A 23,111-nucleotide genomic window follows, 5' to 3' on the forward strand; every position below is an offset into this window, starting at 1 on the left:
AAAAAAATCGAGTGTGTAGTGCCTGGTATATCACCAGAGGCTCTCATAAACCGAATCTTCTTTTTCAGTAGAGGCTTCTACCTCTGGCTTTAAGGAGAGCCATTCAGGGTTCTAAAGAGTCTTTCCTGGATGTTTATACAACAAATGTTAGACTCTTCTTGGAGTATGCAATATCTACATGGAACCCATACCTGGAAAAGCATGTCGAGAAACGAAGTGAAGAGGTGTGCAACTAGTCTAGTTCCAGAATTAAAGTATATGAGCTACAAGGAGAGGCTAATGGAATCTAAGGACACTGGAGGAACTCATAAAGAACGGCCAGGAAGTCTGTGAAGAGCTCACTTTGAAATATAGGGGAATATTCTCAGAGGAGATAAAAAAGCTACTAGCAAACCTAAGCAGAAGAGTGCGCCAGCAGGCACTGGACACAATACACAACCGGGGAGGAGGTGAAGAAACGACTATGTGAGCTAGATACCTCACATAGTGGGACCAGATAATAGTTGCTATCTGTAAAAAAATATATTGGATTTCGTGCCTTACCTAGAAAAATTCTTCACCTATGCTCTTCAAACCTCCAGCACTAATAAATGTTACTTAGAAGAGAGCTCTGACTATTACATCTAGCCAACATAAGCGTGTTGATCAACGGCTTCTGAGACTTGATAAGATGTTTAGCAACCAGGTGCTAGACTTCTAAACTGTTGGTCTCCAAGGTGGTTTACCTGGAGTTTACCTGGAGAGAGTTTCGGGGGTCAACGCCCCCGCGGCCCGGTCTGTGACCAGGCCTCCTGGTGGATCAGCGCCTGATCAACCAGGCTGTTGCTGCTGGCTGCACGCAAACCAACGTACGAGCCACAGCCCGGCTGATCAGGAACTGACTTTAGGTGCTTGTCCAGTGCCAGCTTGAAGACTGCCAGGGGTCTGTTGGTAATCCCCCTTATGTGTGCTGGGAGGCAGTTGAACAGTCTCGGGCCCCTGACACTTATTGTATGGTCTCTTAACGTGCTAGTGACACCCCTGCTTTTCATTGGGGGGATGGTGCATCGTCTGCCAAGTCTTTTGCTTTCGTAGTGAGTGATTTTCGTGTGCAAGTTCGGTACTAGTCCCTCTAGGATTTTCCAGGTGTATATAATCATGTATCTCTCCCTCCTGCGTTCCAGGGAATACAGGTTTAGAACCTCAAGCGCTCCCAGTAATTGAGGTGTTTTATCTCCGTTATGCGCGCCGTGAAAGTTCTCTGTACATTTTCTAGGTCGGCAATTTCACCTGCCTTGAAAGGTGCTGTTAGAGTGCAGCAATATTCCAGCCTAGATAGAACAAGTGACCTGAAGAGTGTCATCATGGGCTTGGCCTCCCTAGTTTTGAAGGTTCTCATTATCCATCCTGTCATTTTTCTAGCAGATGCGATTGATACAATGTTATGGTCCTTGAAGGTGTGATCCTCCGACATAATCACTCCCAGGTCTTTGACGTTGGTGTTTCGCTCTATTTTGTGGCCAGAATTTGTTTTGTACTCTGATGAAGATTTAATTTCCTCATGTTTACCATATCTGAGTAATTGAAATTTCTCATCGTTGAACTTCATATTGTTTTCTGCAGCCCACTGAAAGATTTGGTTGATGTCCGCCTGGAGCCTTGCAGTGTCTGCAATGGAAGACACTGTCATGCAGATTCGGGTGTCATCTGCAAAGGAAGACACGGTGCTGTGGCTGACATCCTTGTCTATGTCGGATATGAGGATGAGGAACAAGATGGGAGCTAGTACTGTGCCTTGTGGAACAGAGCTTTTCACCGTAGCTGCCTCGGACTTTACTCTGTTGACGACTACTCTCTGTGTTCTGTTAGTGAGGAAATTATAGATCCATCGACCGACTTTTCCTGTTATTCCTTTAGCGCGCATTTTGTGCGCTATTACGCCATGGTCACAGTTGTCGAAGGCTTTTGCAAAGTCTGTATATATTACATCTGCATTCTTTTTGTCTTCTAGTGCATTTAGGACCTTGTCGTAGTGATCCAGTAGTTGAGACAGACAGGAGCGACCTGTTCTAAACCCATGTTGCCCTGGGTTGTGTAACTGATGGGTTTCTAGATGGGTGGTGATCTTGCTTCTTAGGACCCTTTCAAAGATTTTTATGATATGGGATGTTAGTGCTATTGGTCTGTAGTTCTTTGCTGTTGCTTTACTGCCCCCTTTGTGGAGTGGGGCTATGTCTGTTGTTTTTAGTAACTGAGGGACGACCCCCGTGTCCATGCTCCCTCTCCATAGGATGGAAAAGGCTCGTGATAGGGGCTTCTTGCAGTTCTTGATGAACACAGAGTTCCATGAGTCTGGCCCTGGGGCAGAGTGCATGGGCATGTCATTTATCGCCTGTTCGAAGTCATTTGGCGTCAGGATAACATCGGATAGGCTTGTGTTAATCAAATTTTGTGGCTCTCTCATAAAAAATTAATTTTGATCTTCGACTCTCAGTCTGGTTAGCGGCTTGCTAAAAACTGAGTCATATTGGGACTTGAGTAGCTCACTCATTTCCTTGCTGTCATCTGTGTAGGACCCATCTTGTTTAAGTAGGGGCCCAATACTGGACGTTGTTCTCGATTTTGATTTGGCATAGGAGAAGAAATACTTTGGGTTTCTTTCGATTTCATTTATGGCTTTTAGTTCTTCCCGCGATTCCTGACTCCTAAAGGATTCTTTTAGCTTAAGTTCGATGCTTGCTATTTCTCTGACCAGTGTCTCCCTGCGCATTTCAGATATATTGACCTCTTTTAGCCGCTCTGTTATTCTTTTCCGTCGCCTGTAAAGGGAGCGCCTGTCTCTTTCTATTTTACATCTACTCCTCCTTTTTCTTAGAGGAATAAGCCTTGTGCATACATCGAGTGCCACCGAGTTAATCTGTTCTAGGCATAAGTTTGGGTCTGTGTTGCTTAGTATATCTTCCCAGCTTATATCGGTTAGGACTTGGTTTACTTGGTCCCACTTTATGTTTTTGTTATTGAAGTTGAATTTGGTGAATGCTCCCTCGTGACTAGTCTCATTTTGTCGGTCTGGGGCTCCACGCATACATGTCTGAACCTCAATTATGTTGTGATCTGAGTATATTGTTTTTGATATGGTGACATTTCTTATCAGATCATCATTGTTAGTGAAGATGAGGTCTAGTGTATTCTCCAGTCTAGTAGGCTCTATTATTTGCTGGTTTAAATTGAATTTTGTGCAGAGATTTAAAAGCTCGTGTGAGTGTGAGTTTTCATCAGAGCTGCCTCCTGGTGTTATTACTGCAACAATATTATTTGCTATATTCCTCCATTTTAGGTGCCTTAAGTTGAAATCCCCCAGGAGCAAGATGTTGGGTGCAGGAGCTGGAAGATTTTCCAGACAGTGGTCAATTTTCAACAGCTGTTCCTGGAATTGCTGGGATGTTGCATCCGGAGGCTTGTAGACTACCACAATGACTAGGTTTTGGTTCTCGACCTTTACTGCTAAAACTTCCACTACGTCATTTGAGGCATTAAGCAGTTCTGTGCAAACAAGTGACTCTGCAATGTACAGGCCAACCCCCCCCTTTTGCCTGTTCACTCTGTCACATCTGTATAGGTTGTAACCTGGGATCCATATTTCGTTGTCCAAGTGATCCTTTATGTGGGTCTCAGTGAAAGCCGCGAACATTGCCTTTGCCTCTGCAAGCAGTCCACGGATGAAAGGTATTTTGTTGTTTGTTGCTGGCTTTAGACCCTGTATATTTGCAAAGAAGAATGTTATCGGACTGGTGGTATTGTTGGTACTGGGGGGGGATTTTTTTTCCGGCATTAGTATCTGTATCTGTTGGTTTGGAGTGGAGGCCATCGACTGTGGTTCCACTCCAGGAATGACTGGATTTGGTGTACGATTTCTGCCATTTCCTGCCAGTTTTTTTTCCTTCCTGGCACTAAAAAACCTCTCCCTCTTGAGTGGCTGTAGCTACCCAGGTTTTCCCATGGCCTGGATGTTTTGTATCTTTTTGTCCCCTTTAGATGGTATGCCTGGCAATTTAAGTTATAGCACAGTCTTTCCTGTACTGAAGAGGTACACATTTCAGGGTGAAAAAGCTTACAGGAAGGGAGTTTGCATTTTCCTGTTGTCATATGGGCATGGCATTTTCTAGGGTGGTCATAGTTGCATGTCCCATCTGTTTTTCCAGATTTCCCATGCCAGCAAATACCAAGTGCATAGTATGTGCACAGGCTTGGTTTCCGTTTGCCTTGGGTTTCTGTGACTGTATTCCCTGTTGGTGCATGTTTCCCTGTCTTATTCCTATCCTCCCTAGCACCAACAATGGAGCTCCCACCAGTTTTTGGTAATTATTTCTTCTCCTATGCCAAATCAAAATCGAGAACAACGTCCAGTATTGGGCCCCTACTTAAGCAAGATGGGTCCTACACAGATGACAGCAAGGAAATGAGTGAGCTACTCAAGTCCCAATATGACTCAGTTTTTAGCAAGCCGCTAACCAGACTGAGAGTCGAAGATCAAAATGAATTTTTTATGAGAGAGCCACAAAATTTGATTAACACAAGCCTATCCGATGTTATCCTGACGCCAAATGACTTCGAACAGGCGATAAATGACATGCCCATGCACTCTGTCCCAGGGCCAGACTCATGGAACTCTGTGTTCATCAAGAACTGCAAGAAGCCCCTATCACGAGCCTTTTCCATCCTATGGAGAGGGAGCATGGACACGGGGGTCGTCCCTCAGTTACTAAAAACAACAGACATAGCCCCACTCCACAAAGGGGGCAGTAAAGCAACAGCAAAGAACTACAGACCAATAGCACTAACATCCCATATCATAAAAATCTTTGAAAGGGTCCTAAGAAGCAAGATCACCACCCATCTAGAAACCCATCAGTTACACAACCCAGGGCAACATGGGTTTAGAACAGGTCGCTCCTGTCTGTCTCAACTACTGGATCACTACGACAAGGTCCTAAATGCACTAGAAGACAAAAAGAATGCAGATGTAATATATACAGACTTTGCAAAAGCCTTCGACAAGTGTGACCATGGCGTAATAGCGCACAAAATGCGCGCTAAAGGAATAACAGGAAAAGTTGGTCGATGGATCTATAATTTCCTCACTAACAGAACACAGAGAGTAGTCGTCAACAGAGTAAAGTCCGAGGCAGCTACGGTGAAAAGCTCTGTTCCACAAGGCACAGTACTAGCTCCCATCTTGTTCCTCATCCTCATATCCGACATAGACAAGGATGTCAGCCACAGCACCGTGTCTTCCTTTGCAGATGACACCCGAATCTGCATGACAGTGTCTTCCATTGCAGACACTGCAAGGCTCCAGGCGGACATCAACCAAATCTTTCAGTGGGCTGCAGAAAACAATATGAAGTTCAACGATGAGAAATTTCAATTACTCAGATATGGTAAACATGAGGAAATTAAATCTTCATCAGAGTACAAAACAAATTCTGGCCACAAAATAGAGCGAAACACCAACGTCAAAGACCTGGGAGTGATTATGTCGGAGGATCTCACCTTCAAGGACCATAACATTGTATCAATCGCATCTGCTAGAAAAATGACAGGATGGATAATGAGAACCTTCAAAACTAGGGAGGCCAAGCCCATGATGACACTCTTCAGGTCACTTGTTCTATCTAGGCTGGAATATTGCTGCACTCTAACAGCACCTTTCAAGGCAGGTGAAATTGCCGACCTAGAAAATGTACAGAGAACTTTCACGGCGCGCATAACGGAGATAAAACACCTCAATTACTGGGAGCGCTTGAGGTTTCTAAACCTGTATTCCCTGGAACGCAGGAGGGAGAGATACATGATTATATACACCTGGAAAATCCTAGAGGGACTAGTACCGAACTTGCACACGAAAATCACTCACTACGAAAGCAAAAGACTTGGCAGACGATGCACCATTGAAAAGCAGGGGTGTCACTAGCACGTTAAGAGACCATACAATAAGTGTCAGGGGCCCGAGACTGTTCAACTGCCTCCCAGCACACATAAGGGGGATTACCAACAGACCCCTGGCAGTCTTCAAGCTGGCACTGGACAAGCACCTAAAGTCAGTTTGATCAGCCGGGCTGTGGCTCGTACGTTGGTTTGCGTGCAGCCAGCAGCAACAGCCTGGTTGATCAGGCGCTGATCCACCAGGAGGCCTGGTCACAGAGTTTCTCTCCAGGTAAACTCCAGGTAAACTATGGCTTCTGTCCCCTATGAGGTCATTTATATGTATTCCTTCCTGCGTATAATTCCCGACTACCTGGACAAAATCTCCAGCTTCACCATTACTGTCTCCCAGGACAGTATCTCCAGCTTCACCATTTCTGTCTCCCAGGACAGCACCTCCAGCTTCACCATTACTGTCTCCCAGGACAGCACTATCAGCCCCACATTTACTGACTACCAGGACATCACCTCCAGCCTTACAGTTTGTGACTACATGGCCAGTATCAAGGGCAGTACCATTCAGCCCAGACTTTTTATGTTCCCATCTGTTGTAGAAAGCTTCCAGGTTTTCTATGAAAGCAGCTTTGGTGGTGTTATTATAAATATATTCATGGATAGCACTAAATTAGAATGGATGTCATAATCTGGGCGGATCTGTCAGTTTCCCTGGATCATGAGTTCCTCGGTCAGAGCAGCAAACATCAACTCTGGCTTTACACTTCTCAAGAACATCACTTGATCGGAGATTATTCCTACGAAGACTCGAGTATGGAACATGTTCGTACAGCATAATGACAACGAAATAGATGATCAAATTAAATCCCTCCCACAGATGGCTCCAACTTCCTGTTCCCTTTCTGTATATCTTATTGCCTGGAATTTTACCTGGAGAGAGTTCCGGGGGTCAACGCCCCCGCGGCCCGGTCTGTGACTAGGCCTCATGGTGAATCAAAGCCTGATCAACCAGGCTGTTACTGCTGGATGCACGCAATCCAGCGTACGAGCCACAGCCCGGTTGGTCAGGTACCAACTTTAGGTGCTTGTCCAGTGTCTGATTGAAGACTTATAACAATAAAAATTATTTAAAATGAGTAGGTGTAGGTAACAGGTCTTAACTTGCAAATAAAAGTAAAACCATTAATTAACCTAACCTTGTAAAACCCTTGTTTAAAAGAGAGAGAGAGAGAGAGAGAGAGAGAGAGGGGGGGGGCAGGCGGGGGCAGCACAGCCTGAACACATACAAAACAACAGTCGTACCAACGCAGGGAGATAGACAACAATAATATAATAACACCAATCAACACCTACACCTCTGCTTTCTGCTCTTCTAGTTTTCCTCCCCGACAAGTTTCTCACTTCCCCCTCCTTTTGTCTCTCCCTCCCCCCTGGCCCTAGTGTACTACTCGTTCTCGTTACCAAGACAGAATCCCTCAAAGAATTTATCTGCTGCTGGAGTCAAGGTGGTCCAAGGTGGCGTCACTGTGGCTCCCTAGACAACAGAGCACAATGCTTATATTATTATTATTCTTTCCGCCAATGAGAGGGCGTTCACGTGACATCACTGATCCGCCAAGGTTATAGCCGTATCCTGTTGATGTCATCACTGCTTCCGCTAGAGTCAGCCAAATCCTGATGACGTCATTACTGCCTTTTCTTGGATCAAGACATTATCCTACTGAAATTTTCACCGTCATCACTGCTTCGTGTCAGGGCATTATACTGTTGTGTTTTCACTGCTTCTACTGGTGTTATGTCCTATTGATGTCAACACTACCTCCTAGTGTTAGTCCCTGTGAATTTATTACGTTTTACAGTTATCTACCCCTCAAGGAAGGTTCCTTGATGTTGGTGAGGGGCTCTTGATTTAGGGAATTGGATCTGTGCTCCAGTTCCCCGAATTAAGCCTGAATGCCTTCCACATCCCCCCCCCCCCCCAGGCGCTGTATAATCCTCCGGGTTTAGCGCTTCCCCCTTGATTATAATAATAATAATAATACAGTTATCTTTGCTGCATATTTTAATGACATTGTCACTGTTTAGTGCTAATAATATAATTGCATGAGAGAGCAAATAAATTTTGACGTTACGGATGCTTTAGCTAATATATATTTTGCTTATTTATCGCATCATAAGTCACTATTAATGTTAGTCATTGATCTTACTTAGACTTTTTTAGTAGACCGATGGGCCAGTCCGGTTTCTTGTAAAAAGGCGACGAATGATCTGCAGCTACCATAACCAACCACTCAACATATACAGCATAATATACACAAAACATAACAAACACACAGCATAATATATACTTAGAATTTTATAAACGCATTAAACACACACAAAGCATTATAAACATGCTGCATAATTGTATAATACATATGTATCTTGAACCAGTGTAATACATATACACACACACACACACACACACACACACACACACACACACACACACACACACACACACACACACACAGATTGGGGAAGGGCAAAGAAGGCCGCAGACGGAGTACAGTCTAGGGGGTCAGAGACTACAAACCTCACTCAAGGAAAAAGATCTTGGGGTGAGTATAACACCAGGCACATCTCCTGAAGCGCACATCAACCAAATAACTGCTGCAGCATATGGGCGCCTAGCAAACCTCAGAACAGCATTCCGACATCTTAATAAGGAATCATTCAGGACCCTGTACACCGTGTATGTTAGGCCCATATTGGAGTATGCGGCACCAGTTTGGAACCCACACCTAGCCAAGCACGTGAAGAAACTAGAGAAAGTGCAAAGGTTTGCAACAAGACTAGTCCCAGAGCTAAGAGGTATGTCCTACGAGGAGAGGTTAAGGGAAATCAACCTGACGACACTGGAGGACAGGAGAGATAGGGGGGACATGATAACGACATACAAAATACTGAGAGGAATTGACAAGGTGGACAAAGACAGGATGTTCCAGAGATTGGACACAGTAACAAGGGGACACAGTTGGAAGCTGAAGACACAGATGAATCACAGGGATGTTAGGAAGTATTTCTTCAGCCACAGAGTAGTCAGTAAGTGGAATAGTTTGGGAAGCGATGTAGTGGAGGCAGGATCCATACATAGCTTTAAGCAGAGGTATGATGAAGCTCACGGCTCAGGGAGAGTGACCTAGTAGCGATCAGTGAAGAGGCGGGGCCAGGAGCTCGGACTCGACCCTCGCAACCTCAACTAGGTGAGTACACACACACAAGCACGTAAAGAAACTAGAGAAAGTGCAAAGGTTTGCAGTAAGACTAGTCCCAGAACTAAGGGGTATGACCTACGAGGAGAGGTTAAGGGAACTCGACCTGACGACACTGGAGGACAGGAGAGATAGGGGGGACATGATAACGACATATAAAATACCAAGAGGAATTGACAAGGTGGACAGAGACAATGTTCCAGAGATGGGACACAGCAACAAGGGGGGGACAGTTGGAAGTTGAAGACACAGATGAATCACAGGGATGTTAGGAAGTATTTCTTCAGTCACAGAGTAGTCAGGAAGTGGAATAGTTTGGGAAGCGATGTAGTGGAGGCAGGATTCATTCATAGCTTCAAGCAGAGGTATGATAAAGCTCATGGTTCTGGGAGAGTGACCCAGTAGCGACCGGTGAAGAGGCGGGGGCCAGGAATCGACCCCTGCAACCATAACTAGGTGAGTACACACTCATTTTCTCACACACTCATCACAAGAGCGTCAACAGACTAAAGAAAACGAAGGACAGACAAGAGAGCAGTGAACATAAGATCCAGAAACGAATATCTAAGAGTGATGAAAGAGGCTGAATGACAGTCTGAGAATGACAGCAGCAAAAACAAATAAAAATCTGGTCCTAAATGGTTTATAGCCAAATCAGAAAACAAAATGAGAGTAAAAGATCAGGTGATGCGATTACAGTAGGAAGGGAGAGAGATGAAATGAAAGGGCAAAGAGACAGTCAGTGCCGAACAAACGATTTATTGAGGAGTTGTCAGTGGAACCAAGAGCAGTACCAGAGAGGCAAGTAGAATGGGTACACCACAGGTGTTAAACACAACAATTCAGTTTTATTTCCAAATGTTTTAACAACAAGGAAGGAGTCGGACTCCTTCCTCGTTTTTGAAGTGGAGTTATTTGTCCTTCCGAAGGACTAATAATGTCACTTCAAATAATATATTAAAAAGCTAAGTATTGTTTGTTTCTATATACACTCTTCGTTGCATCATGAGAAAGAGAAATCTTCGGTGTTGCCTAAGATATTTTTTAAGAGCTCTGCGCATTAGCATGTATACCCAAGTATACTGCCATGCATGCCCGTCTATACCCGTAACGTTCTCATGGTCATGGGGTCAAGACACTGAACCCCAGCATTTTCAAACATCGTGAGCTTAATAGCTGAGTTCATCGATACTGCATACAAAGCCTTTTATTGATTAGGAACAAGTAGAAGCTGACCAAAAGTAATATAAGGATTTTATATTGATTTATTATGACGTTTAACTGATATTCTTAAGAAGGAGCTGCTGTTTGTGAAATATTAAATTCGTTTAGAAAAATTGTTACGTGATAGGGTAATAAAATGAAAGTTCCAAGACTTTAATAATAATAATAGTCATAATAATAATAATAATCATAATAAAATATTAACTCCGTTAGTAACGTCAGAGCTCAAAATATAATTATAAATTTAAAAACAAAAATATTGACTTGGAAAGGCTAGTAAGCCCTCTGCTTAATTATGTGTAAACAATCGGAATATTTTAATTAATTTAAACAGTGGATCGTTCTCTTGTTACGTTACTAGTTGGCAGGTGATGACACCTCTTGTGGGAGGGGCACCCCATAGAGGGGTGAAATGAAAAGATCGGAGTACAAGACAAACAGAAACCTAAGGCAGGTGTGCGAGACCTGGAAATTATAGTGCTAGATCTTACCTTCAAGGAGCACAGTATGTTGATACACAAACCGATGATGATACCCTTCAAGGCAGGAGACATAACCGAGCTGGAAAATGTGCAGAGAACCTTGCCAGTTCGTATAAATTCAGTCAAGAACCTAAATTACTGGGCGCGCTTGAAATCACTGTAAATGTACTTCTTAGAATGTAGGCGTAAAAGATACACTATAATCTAAACATGGAAGATACCGGGGGATTGGTCCCGAACCTAAACACGGAAATTACGGCTTACAATCACTAATGAATGGGGCTATCAAGTTGAAAAAAAAGGTTTTTAAAGCATTAAATCGTCAGTGTAACTTTTTTACTCGATTCTCTTTATCTGTTAAGAAAATATTTTTTTCTATTATACCTACATTTTTTTTAATACTAAACTCAAGATAAAATAGATTATTAGTATCCTGTAATTTGAAAATGAAAATTATGACGATGGTTCAGTCTGACTTGGACTCTTAAGTCAAACTGAGGAGGTAAAAATATACGTATATGAGAATGAGCAGAGAAAGGGAGTGGTAGAACGGGAGGGCGGGGATTAGTTGTAGTAGTGGTAATAATAGTAGTAGTAATAGTAGTAGTAGTGGCAGAAGCAGTAGTGCAGCAGGAGTAAAGATAGAAATAAGAAGGTAGTAGAACCCGACGACAGACTTCTTTTTCCCCGTCATCTTAAGTTTCGGTTCACAAATAACCCGCACATAGAAGAGAGGAGCTTACGACGACGTTTCGGTCCGACTTGGACCATTTACAAAGTCACGCTAACCAGAAGTCACACTAACCTGCTCCACTTCTAGTTAGTGTGGCTTTGTAAATGGTCCTAGTCGGACCGAAACGTCGTCGTAAGCTCCTCTCTTCTATGTGCGGGTTATTTGTGTATCGTTCCAGTCACAGTATTGTGCCTTTTTTTGTTATTAAGTTTCGGTTTACTGAGTAATGGTGATTTGTTATAGTCAGGGTATTACACCTTTTTTGTTCTTTATTAGTATCCCTGAAGAGGGATGTTTGAGAGGATGCCTGATTTTTTTTTTCTTGATTTTGCTCAAGACTCAATAAGGCCTAATTCAATCAGCTTAAAAATTTCAGCGTTTGCACAAGATCAGTAGGGCCGGAGTCATCGAACAGTTGGCATGTGTCCTATGACCAAAGCTGATGAACGCATTCCAAGCAACCTAAAAAGTCACATAACTTCCAAAACCCTTTGTGATGTAACTTCATACATTCAAAAACGATGCCCTCTAATTCAGCTCGGTAAGAATGAAATATAAGAGTCGCAGCTGATAAACTAGTGCTAGCCGACTTGGTGCTAGCACTAGTCTATCAGACTGGGTAGCATCCCAGGGAGGGTGTTAGTGTATCTGAGACAGGGCTAAGCTTTGAAATCAGTTGAGTAGGCTAACTGTGAAAATTTGTCTGGACTGCCTCCAAGTGAGTCACCTACCCTGGCAAACTCTGTTGACACCGAGCTCTGAGGTCGGTACCTCAGCCTCACAAGTGGCTTATAGGACAGATTTTCACAAATGATTGATGTTGCAAGAAACTCTCCTGTATGCACGTATAAAGGACTAACTTACTTGGTGTTGCAGCAAATATCCTGATCTTCAACCTTCCTAAGCTTAGCCCCTTTGGACTTCCCCTCAGAAACCACGTGCAACTGGGAGCTTTAATTCCTGCAATATTCAATCGTTATTAGTGACCTGCCTGCACCTCAGAAATTCCTATATCCAAGGGGGTGTGTATCCGCTAGTACAACTATGCAGACACGGACACTAGCTTCTAGGTAGACAAGAGAGACTGGTACGTACTGGGCAGTGCATGGTACATACTGGGCATGCACTGCCAGTTGCATACAGGCCTACAGTTCAACTCACAATTTTTCCCCAGACACTGGCCAGAAATCCTAAGAGAAAGTGGAGGTTTTGTCTTACTGTATGGGTCTGATGGAGGTCATCTATGGTACATCGAGGTGCCTCTACCAGATTTCCCCAGGTCTCAAATGTGAAGACACGTGGGGGGCGCCGTCTGCTGATCACGGCACGTGTTGTCCAGTTGGTGTCTGTCTACAGAAGAACGAGCTGGTCTCTCTTCCAGACCCTCGTCTCTTCGTTCAAACTAGGGCTGTCAGTTCTCCCTAGCTAACTTAACCTAGTGTTTGCCTACATTATCGGCCTATTACTACCTATGTTAAGGTCTTAGGTCCACATTATCATCATCTACAGTTGCCTTAGTAAACCTAATATTAATATACTAACAGTAAAACTACCTACTCCTTCCCTGAAGGGTAAATCTATAAATTAAATAGGTGCCTACCATCAATCCACGCCAACTCGGGGAGAACGCTTTTTGTTTGGGTGGGTTTAAGGGCCACTGAACGGTGTGTTTTTACCCTGTTGGGACTTCTCGAACCAAATAAGTTCCAACATCCTTCCGCCGGCGAAGATAGGTACTAAGTCTAGATCAAGTTCACCTTCCGCGAGCCCCTTCCCCGGCGGACCCTGGACATGAGTGCCATCTGGCCACTCTCGTCGAGCAGACTCCGGTCTAACTTCAACCGTCCAGTTTCCCCTGCGTGGACCTCTGGGGGTGTAAACTTGTTGGTTCCGATGGTCTTAGCACCCTTTCCTTTAACTTTAACATCTTTCGTATGTCTAGCCTTGACTGAGTGGCTCCGTACTTTCCCACCCAGTGGCCCACATGCCCTGGTAGCCTTTCCTCCCACTGTTACGAGGTTCCCTGGATTTAATGGCAATCTATCTCCCTCTTTACGTACCCTGTAAAAGTGTTTTCCCCAAGGTGGCCAAGTGTTCGTCACTCCCTACCTGGTTCAGCTTCCCTGGCGGTTCATAGTGTATACTGGTATTCATTATCACTACTCCCCCAGCTATCATGGGGACAGCTTCTCTATCTGGCGTGGCAGGGAATTCAGGTGGAATCCTGCCGCCTATGATGTATCCTACTGGGGATCTGTATAACCCGATTCCTTCCCTAAACGTCCATCGTGTAGACAGGAAGTCATCTATATGATTGGCTCCCACCAGGATACCTACATTTCTGACCGTGTCAGTGGTAATTCCCTGGTCTGCCAGCTTCACGTCAAGGTCTTTCAATCGCTTAGCTGCTGCAGCAAGACCTCTCGCTGTAATTGCCCTGGGTAACGTCTCTGCCACCAAGGCTGTAATGTCTCTGCGGTGTCCACCTAATTTGACTGTGACATCCACCACATCATAAGATCTAGGTTGGGCCTGACTTATAGCCCCTCCCATCATACTAACTTTCTTTGTGGCCTTCAACTTTAATTTAGCCACCAACTTCTTTGTTATCAAGGATACTTATGCTCCTGGGTCAAAGAATAATTGGGTTGTTTCGGACCTGTGCCCATTCACAACCTTTGCCATGACTGTAGGTAGGGCAGCACCTCCGTGATTCTCACTCAGATTAGAGACTTCACTCCCACTAATCACGCTGGCTACCATTTCAGGCTTGGACTCGCTTTCTATCTCTACCTGAGAGATATCCCTACTAGCTTGGGGTTCCCTTAAATTATTGGGACATAGTGCAGTATGGTGCTTGCCTTTGCAACAGACTCGACACTCACTGAGCTGGGTGCCACAGTCTCTCGCAAAGTGTTCCCCACAACACTTGAAGCAGAGTCTCAACTCCCTTAGTCTCTGTTGCCTACTGCTCAGTGTTATATACTCCGAGCAACTCGTGCTAGCGTGTTCGCCTTCGCAGAGCACTCATATTCTGGCATGAGTGCCTCTGAAATTCTGCTTAGAGGTTCTTACCTTAGACACTTCTTTACCATAGTACACTCCAACGTTAGTCGTACGAGCTTTAGACTGATCTCTCGAGATCTTTGAGTAACTTTCTGGGTTTTTATGTGGCGATGGTGGTGACTCTTCTCTCACACCTATACTCAAATGAGAAACGAGATCTCCCAACCCTCAACAATTTGTTGTATCGTGAACCTATTCGTCCGATATTTTAAGTGCAACTCATGCACTGTAGTGCCAGCCAGTTTCCTCTGAATCACCTGACTGATGAACCATTCCGACTTACTCCAATCATGTAAATCTTTAAGACTATTTGTCAAACTCATAACTTCGATTCGGAACTTCTCTAGGCTCTGACGGTCATGGCGACAAGCCTCTAGATCCAACAACCGATAAAGTATAGCTACCTTTATCTCCTCAGTGTTGCCAAACGTGTCCTTTAATTGGTCTTTGGCATGTTGGTAATTGGTGTCGGTGGTTTGGTAATGCTGGACCAAGTCCAAGGCTTTACCCTAGAGCTGTGAACGTAAATATTGTAATTTGACGGCATCTGACAAATCGTCTCTGTCATCTATCTGGGCTTTAAACTGATCCCAGAAAGCAATGTACTCTGTTAAGGTTCCGTCGAACGTTGGTAAATTCAACTGGGGCAATCTGGGCAACACATTAACAGGCGTGCTGTTGTTCGTGTTCCTTAAAACATTTGCTCCCCCTGCTGTACTGCCCTTCAAAGTCTTTATTAACTGCCTGCAGAGTCTCATCTCTGCTTTACACTCTGCCCTTCGTTCGTCATAGTCCGTCCGTGCTACTTCGACTGTATATTCAGACTCGCCTGTAGTATAGGCCTCTGTCTCATAAAGGATAAATGATCTCTCAAAGGCCTCCAGTCTTTGCTCCAAAGGTTTCAGGCAACTCTCTAGTTCCTCCCAGTCTACGTCCTGATCTTGCCTGACCATAGGACACTCCTCACATGCTTTGCTCAGGCGTCCCTTATAGGCTCCCATAGACCGCTTTAATTGACTTAGAGCTGGGACAGCTGGTACTACATCTTCACCTACCATAGTTGCGGTTTAGTTAAGATCACGGTACTAATTTGTACTTCAATTAGCCCACCCCACAGCACGAACGGTATTAGGCAAGAATGAACGAGTCTCAAGGCTTCTCAACAAGCTTGACAACTCCCTTTATTATATTGACTCTACTCTGAATCAAAAATGTACACTGTTAGCTCTCAAATCCCAATCGAAATGTGTATCAATGTGAAAGCTTAACCTAGCAATTTCCTGTACAATGTCAGCAAATAATTACAGGACTTAACCTAGTCTCAGGTACAATTCACAAATCCCACATTAAAATGAATCAAAGACAATGAAAATCACACAAAAATGCAGTATACAAATTAAAAAATCACTTAATTCGCACAAGTTAATTCAACAATTCAACTTGTGAAACAGTAAATGAATAATGTATGTAAATAGCTTGGCCTAACAACCCAGGGCAACACGGGTTTAGAACAGGTCGCTCCTGCCTGTCTCAACTACTGGATCACTACGACAAGGTCCTAAATGCACTAGAAGACAAAAAGAATGCAGATGTAATATATACAGACTTTGCAAAAGCCTTCGACAAATGTGACCATGGCGTAATAGCGCACAAAATGCGCGCTAAAGGAATAACAGGAAAAGTCGGTCGATGGATCTATAATTTCCTCACTAACAGAACACAGAGAGTAGTCGTCAACAGAGTAAAGTCCGAGGCAGCTACGGTGAAAAGCTCTGTTCCACAAGGCACAGTACTAGCTCCCATCTTGTTCCTCATCCTCATATCCGACATAGACAAGGATGTCAGCCACAGCACCGTGTCTTCCTTTGCAGATGACACCCGAATCTGCATGACAGTGTCTTCCATTGCAGACACTGCAAGGCTCCAGGCGGACATCAACCAAATCTTTCAGTGGGCTGCAGAAAACAATATGAAGTTCAACGATGAGAAATTTCAATTACTCAGATATGGTAAACATGAGGAAATTAAATCTTCATCAGAGTACAAAACAAATTCTGGCCACAAAATAGAGCGAAACACCAACGTCAAAGACCTGGGAGTGATTATGTCGGAGGATCTCACCTTCAAGGACCATAACATTGTATCAATTGCATCTGCTAGAAAAATGACAGGATGGATAATGAGAACCTTCAAAACTAGGGAGGCCAAGCCCATGATGACACTCTTCAGGTCACTTGTTCTATCTAGGCTGGAATATTGCTGCACTCTAACAGCACCTTTCAAGGCAGGTGAAATTGCCGACCTAGAAAATGTACAGAGAACTTTCACGGCACGCATAACGGAGATAAAACACCTCAATTACTGGGAGCGCTTGAGGTTTCTAAACCTGTATTCCCTGGAACGCAGGAGGGAGAGATACATGATTATATACACCTGGAAAATCCTAGAGGGACTAGTACCGAACTTGCACACGAAAATCACTCACTACGAAAGCAAAAGACTTGGCAGACGATGCACCATCCCCCCAATGAAAAGCAGGGGTGTCACTAGCACGTTAAGAGACCATACAATAAGTGTCAGGGGCCCGAGACTGTTCAACTGCCTCCCAGCACACATAAGGGGGATTACCAACAGACCCCTGGCAGTCTTCAAGCTGGCACTGGACAAGCACCTAAAGTCAGTTCCTGATCAGCCGGGCTGTGGCTCGTACGTTGGTTTGCGTGCAGCCAGCAGCAACAGCCTGGTTGATCAGGCGCTGATCCACCAGGAGGCCTGGTCACAGACCGGGCCGCGGGGGCATTGACCCCCCGAAACTCTCTCCAGGTAAACTCCAGGTAACTGCCCAGTTTACTGTCTAGCGTGGATGGTTGGATAAGGTAAATCCTAACCTAACTAGTGTGCTATAACTTAAACCTGGCTTTTAGAACTCCCTGTAAATAATAACTAGGTTAAATCTGTCCTTGCTACTATAACTGTTGTAAATATTGTACAAGCCTAGCCTAACTGTGGCTACCTTGCAAATCCACTGTAAGTAATTAACACACAAGTCTCCTACTCTGGATTACTTGTAATCACTGTAAATAATTAAATTCACAAGGTTCTCTAGCCTACCTGGCCTGCCTGTAAATTACTGCAAATAATAACTTCTGTGTATAGTCAGCTTGGCCTAGCCTCTGTGTAACTCTGGGCCTAGGTGTGCTAACTTAACCTAACTCTTAAACTGGTTCCTAACTTTGGCCTAGCTATGTTAATTTTAACCTAGCTATTCCACATCATGGTTTTTGAAGGACCACTTTTGTGAAAATTTGTCTGGACTGCCTCCAAGTGAGTCACCTACCCTGGCAAACTGTTGACACCGAGCTCTGAGGTCGGTACCTCAGCCTCACAAGTGGCTTATAGGACAGATTTTCACAAATGATTGATGTTGCAAGAAACTCGCCTGCATGCATGTATAAAGGACTAACTTACTTGGTGTTGCAGCAAATATCCTGATCTTCAACCTTCCTAAGCTTAGCCCCTTTGGACTTCCCCTCAGAAACCATGTGCAACTGGGAGCTTTAATTCCTGCAATATTCAATCGTTATTAGTGACCTGCCTGCACCTCAGAAATTCCTATATCCAAGGGGGTGTGTATCCCCTAGTACAACTATGCAGACACAGACACTAGCTTCTAGGTAGACAAGAGACACTGGTACGTACTGGGCATGCACTGCCAGTTGCATACAGGCCTACAGTTCAACTCACATTTTTTTCCCAGACACTGGCCAGAAATCCTAAGAGAAAGTGGAGGTTTTGTCTTACCGTATGGGTCTGACGGAGGTGGTCATCTACAGTACATAGAGGTGCCTCTACCAGATTTCCCCAGGTCTCAAATGTGAAGACACGTGGGGGGCGCCGTCTGCTGATCACGGCAAGTGTTGTCCAGTTGGTGTCTGTCTACAGAAGAACGAGCTGGTCTCTCTTCCAGACCCTCGTCTCTTCGTTTAAACTAGGGCTGCCAGTTCTCCCTAGCTAACTTAACCTAGTGTTTGCCTACATTATCGGCCTATTACTACCTATGTTAAGGTCTTAGGTCCACATTATTATTATCTACAGTTGCCTTAGTAAACCTAATATTAATATACTAACAGTAAAACTACCTACTCCTTCCCTGAAGGGTAAATCTATAAGTTAAATAAGTGCCCACCATCAATCCATGCCAACTCGGGGAGAACGCTTTTTGTTTGGGTGGGTTTAAGGGCCACCGAACGGTGTGTTTTTACCCTGTTGGGACTTTTCGAACCGAATAAGTTCCAACACTAACGGCTCACCTTCAAAGTTTTATTGTATAAAAACCTTTTCTTTTAGTGTATATATATATATCACATTAAATGTTGCTTACTAACATCAGAGGAACTTCGATGATAATAACCACAGTACTATTTATTTTCCGACAGTCTCAACTTGCTGAAGACTTCCAGGAAAGCTTGAACAAAAATGACACAGTCTGCTCTAAAGAAAACGGGAGAGGGAACCAAAACTTTACCTGCACAGTCACTGCTGGTATGGGTGGGGCTAGTCTCACTAACGACCATCGTCATGGTTCCTCTAGCAACAGCCCAATTTGGAACGTTTTCTGACCTCAAGGGTGATTACTGCAGAGGAAGGTAATGTGAAAGGAGTTAGTATGAGTATGTACTCACCAATTTGTGTTAATAAGAATCAATTCTTACTTCAACTACCACCTCTCTCGACGAGGTAGTCACTAGCCATGTTATATACTCCTACTTATTTACTCGTGTTAGTACTATTCTTTAACAGAAAATATCGATCTTCACTTTCATGCATGTATTTTTAACTCATTAACAATATTGTGTGTTATATTTTTCTCGTCTGTGTCATGATTTTCATGGCTTCGGGTAGTATTATTGTAAAATTAGGTTTTACATAGCCTCTGAAGTACAACCATATTCCAACATTTTTTTTAAGTTACTGAAGGAGAGATAAATTTGATTTAGTGGCATTGACTTCTACGTTAACAGTAGTAGGGAACTTTGTATTTTACTGGGAGCTATTCGATAAAAAAAAAATTTGAATCATGGATTCAGCATCATAATTTGTGTTCTTAATATATTAAATCTAATACATAATTTCTGTTTTTTTCTAGGCGTCCTACATCGTGCTGTGATGGGAGATATGATGATTGTTCCATGCCTATCCGCGGGACGTTGTGTTACTGTGATCAGTTCTGCAACAGAACCTACAACCCAGACTGCTGCCCGGATTACTGGGAAATTTGCCTGGGTTTCTCTCCGCCTGCCGAGATTGTTGGTTAGCTCGTTTTTTCTCTCTTCATTTTTTGCATTCATTCCTATTTTTTTCCTATTTCACTTTTTTAGTTAGATTATATTTAGTATTTCGTGAAGGATGTCATTAGACTATTTTAGTCTGAAATGAAAAAAATCACTGTGGAGAAAATAATTTTATTCTTTGTTGGGGATTATTGAAGCTCAGTAACGAATGTGTGGTATTCTTCTGAATTATTTATTAATCTGATAAAAATATTATTTGGCTCAGTACACCTGAAACTGTGTGAAATAATGTTATCTGCATTGTGTTATAAACTGTGGTATGTCACATATTGAAACATTACATAATATGACATGGAAAATATTACTCCAGGTGTCAGTTCACGACATAAGTTATCAGAACCTACATAAGCTATCAGAACCTACAAAGCTATCAAAGCCTCAGCATAGTTGAATATGTATTTACTTCGTCGTATTATTCCGAAATTTGCTCGTGGTGGTTCAAAAACAAAATTCAACAAGGCATGAAATAACTTGAATAGCAGAACTGTCAAAATTTCTAAATAGTTTCACATAGACGAGAGTTGAAGAATAGCGAAGCCGACATGTAGTTTAAAAGACACAGGAAATTAAGAAGCTTTGCAGTTCTATGACAAGGTGACACACACAGTTTAGTTTAATGTGTTTATTATGCACCCCATACACATCCTGTGGGCGGTAGTCAAAAGATTACAGAGGTACATAATGGGTCCAGGGACTGGACTCAAGTTATGATAGCTGAACTAGTTACAAAGGTAATGAACTCCAGGTAGATCTGGTCACAATCATGACAAGTTACAAAGGTAATGAATCATCCTCACTCCTATACATGGTTAATTACAAAGTAATGAGCCAGTGACACGTCCACGCCCGGTCACAATTGCAATGAGTTATATATACAAATATTAAGTGGGTCATACACCCACACGAGCGCGCGCGCGCACACGCGAGGGCGCACGCACAGACACATGCACACGAGCGTACAAACATACACATACACACACACGCGCACACATACAAACACACACACACACACACACATACACACACACACACACACACACACACGTGGTAATGCTTTATTTACAGCTAGCAAAGTCAGGGTATTTCTCCAGAATGGTCTGTAATATACCACTGTGGATAAAATACTTTGCCATTTCTCGAACATTTCTGAGTGAGTTGTCTCTAAATTCATTAATTTTATCGCACTCCAGTACATAATGACGCAGGGTGTGACAATAGTCCATCTGGCAGTTTACATTTCGTTTGGTCTACATCTGGTGGTGGTGATTTAACCTGCCAAAGATACTTGTAACCCAGTCGGAGCCGGGCGGTAGTGACATCCAAGAGTCTGCTTATTTTGTTGGATGCACCATAGACGTGGCTCCTCCTGCGTGATGGAATGATGATAGATGGACTGACTTTTGTCAATCTCCCTAAGTCGTCAATAAAGTTCAATTGAAGTTCTTTTCGTATAATTGTTCTCAAACTAACTGACAATCCAAGATTGTCATCTACTCCCTCTTTGAAACTATACAGCTTAGCCAATTCATCAGTTCTATCATGCATCTGAAGACCAATGTGAGATGGAATCCACAGCATGTGCACTCTGGCTCCACTGTCCACAATCTTACCATACCTGTGTCTGGCTTCTGACACAAGCATGCAACAATTTATACTTAATGAGTTGAGAGCGTTTACGGATGACAGAGAATCAGTTACAATTAAAGTATCAACCTTAGACACATGGACGCATTTGAGTGCAAGGAATATGGCAAACAGTTCTGTTTGAAGGGTAGAGGCCCAGTTGTTGATGCGTGCTCCAATTTCTTTATGAGAGCCATCACTGTATGACAACAGCAGCATTACCAGCTGCACCAGTGGACAGAACCATCAACGTAAATAATTTGTGAAAGAGTGTTCTGTGTGACTTTAGTTATCAACACACACAGAGGTGAATACACACATTCAAATACATATATATATACACACACACACATGGCCATTTGAAGAGACTGGGCCAGGAGCTGTGAATCGACCCCCGCAACCACAACTAGGTGAACATCAAAATGGTATGCAATACCGACAGGTTGTTAGGTAAGACACATATGCAACAGTTAGACAACTTTATTCCGAAACGTTTCGCCTACACAGTAGGCTTCTTCAGTCGAATACAGAAAATAGGCAGGAACAGTAGAGATGTGAAGACGATGTAATCAGTCCATCACCCTTGTAGTCGTAGAATTTGAGGTTGTCAGTCCCTCGGCCTGGAGAAGTTCAGTTCCATAGTCAGGAACTATCTGAAGATCAAGCGACAGTGCGGAGACTTAAATACTGTCGGAAGGAGAGGTGCAGAGTAGTAGTAATAGTAGTAGTAGTAGTAGTAGTGAGAATGTAACCACTGAAAGGTCATGTCCCTCTCAGATCCAATACTTCTCACTTGAAAAGCTTGTCCAAAGTGTTTTCTGTACCACGATGCCATGTCAGACACTGCAACACATGGCATCGTGGTACAGAAAACACTTTGGACAAGCTTTTCAAGTGAGAAGTATTGGATCTGAGAGGGACATGACCTTTCAGTGGTTACATTCTCACTACTACTACTACTACTACTATTACTACTACTCTGCACCTCTCCTTCCGACAGTATTTAAGTCTCCGCACTGTCGCTTGATCTTCAGATAGTTCCTGACTATGGAACTGAACTTCTCCAGGCCGAGGGACTGACAACCTCAAATTCTACGACTACAAGGGTGATGGACTGATTACATCGTCTTCACATCTCTACTGTTCCTGCCTATTTTCTGTATTCGACTGAAGAAGCCTACTGTGTAGGCGAAACGTTTCGGAATAAAGTTGTCTAACTGTTGCATATGTGTCTTACCCACAACTAGGTGAGTCCAACTAGGTGAGGTGAGTACACACACACTCGAAAGCCAAGGAGCCGCGTCTCGAATACTCATTAGTTTCATGCGTGCATGTATACCTGCATGAAACTGATGAGAATAAAAACTGGGCAAGACCAGTGAAGCCTACAAATGGGCCTAGACAAACTGCAAGATTGGTCTGGCTAATACCTTGTAGAATTTAACTGGAGTAAATGCAT

The 23,111-nt window shown here is 43.5% G+C and overlaps 1 protein-coding gene across 4 annotated transcripts in view; it reads left to right on the forward strand.

Moving 5' to 3' along the window:
* LOC128694293 (uncharacterized peptidase C1-like protein F26E4.3) overlaps positions 1 to 23,111 on the forward strand; it is a 151,856-nt gene that overhangs the window by 38,605 nt on the left and 90,140 nt on the right. For 3 of the 4 annotated variants that reach the window (XM_070093732.1, XM_070093735.1, XM_070093734.1), the window contains 2 exons: positions 19,115 to 19,324; positions 19,825 to 19,988. In XM_070093732.1, coding sequence (XP_069949833.1) covers positions 19,155 to 19,324; positions 19,825 to 19,988 — 334 coding nt within the window. In that variant the 5' untranslated portion in view covers positions 19,115 to 19,154. Of the gene's footprint in view, positions 1 to 18,435; positions 18,589 to 19,114; positions 19,325 to 19,824; positions 19,989 to 23,111 lie in introns of all 4 variants that reach the window. The other variant, XM_070093733.1, reaches the window with a different exon arrangement.

The sequence above is a fragment of the Cherax quadricarinatus genome, chromosome 43 (genome assembly GCF_038502225.1).
Source record: "Cherax quadricarinatus isolate ZL_2023a chromosome 43, ASM3850222v1, whole genome shotgun sequence".
NCBI classification, from domain to species: Eukaryota; Metazoa; Arthropoda; class Malacostraca; order Decapoda; family Parastacidae; genus Cherax; species Cherax quadricarinatus.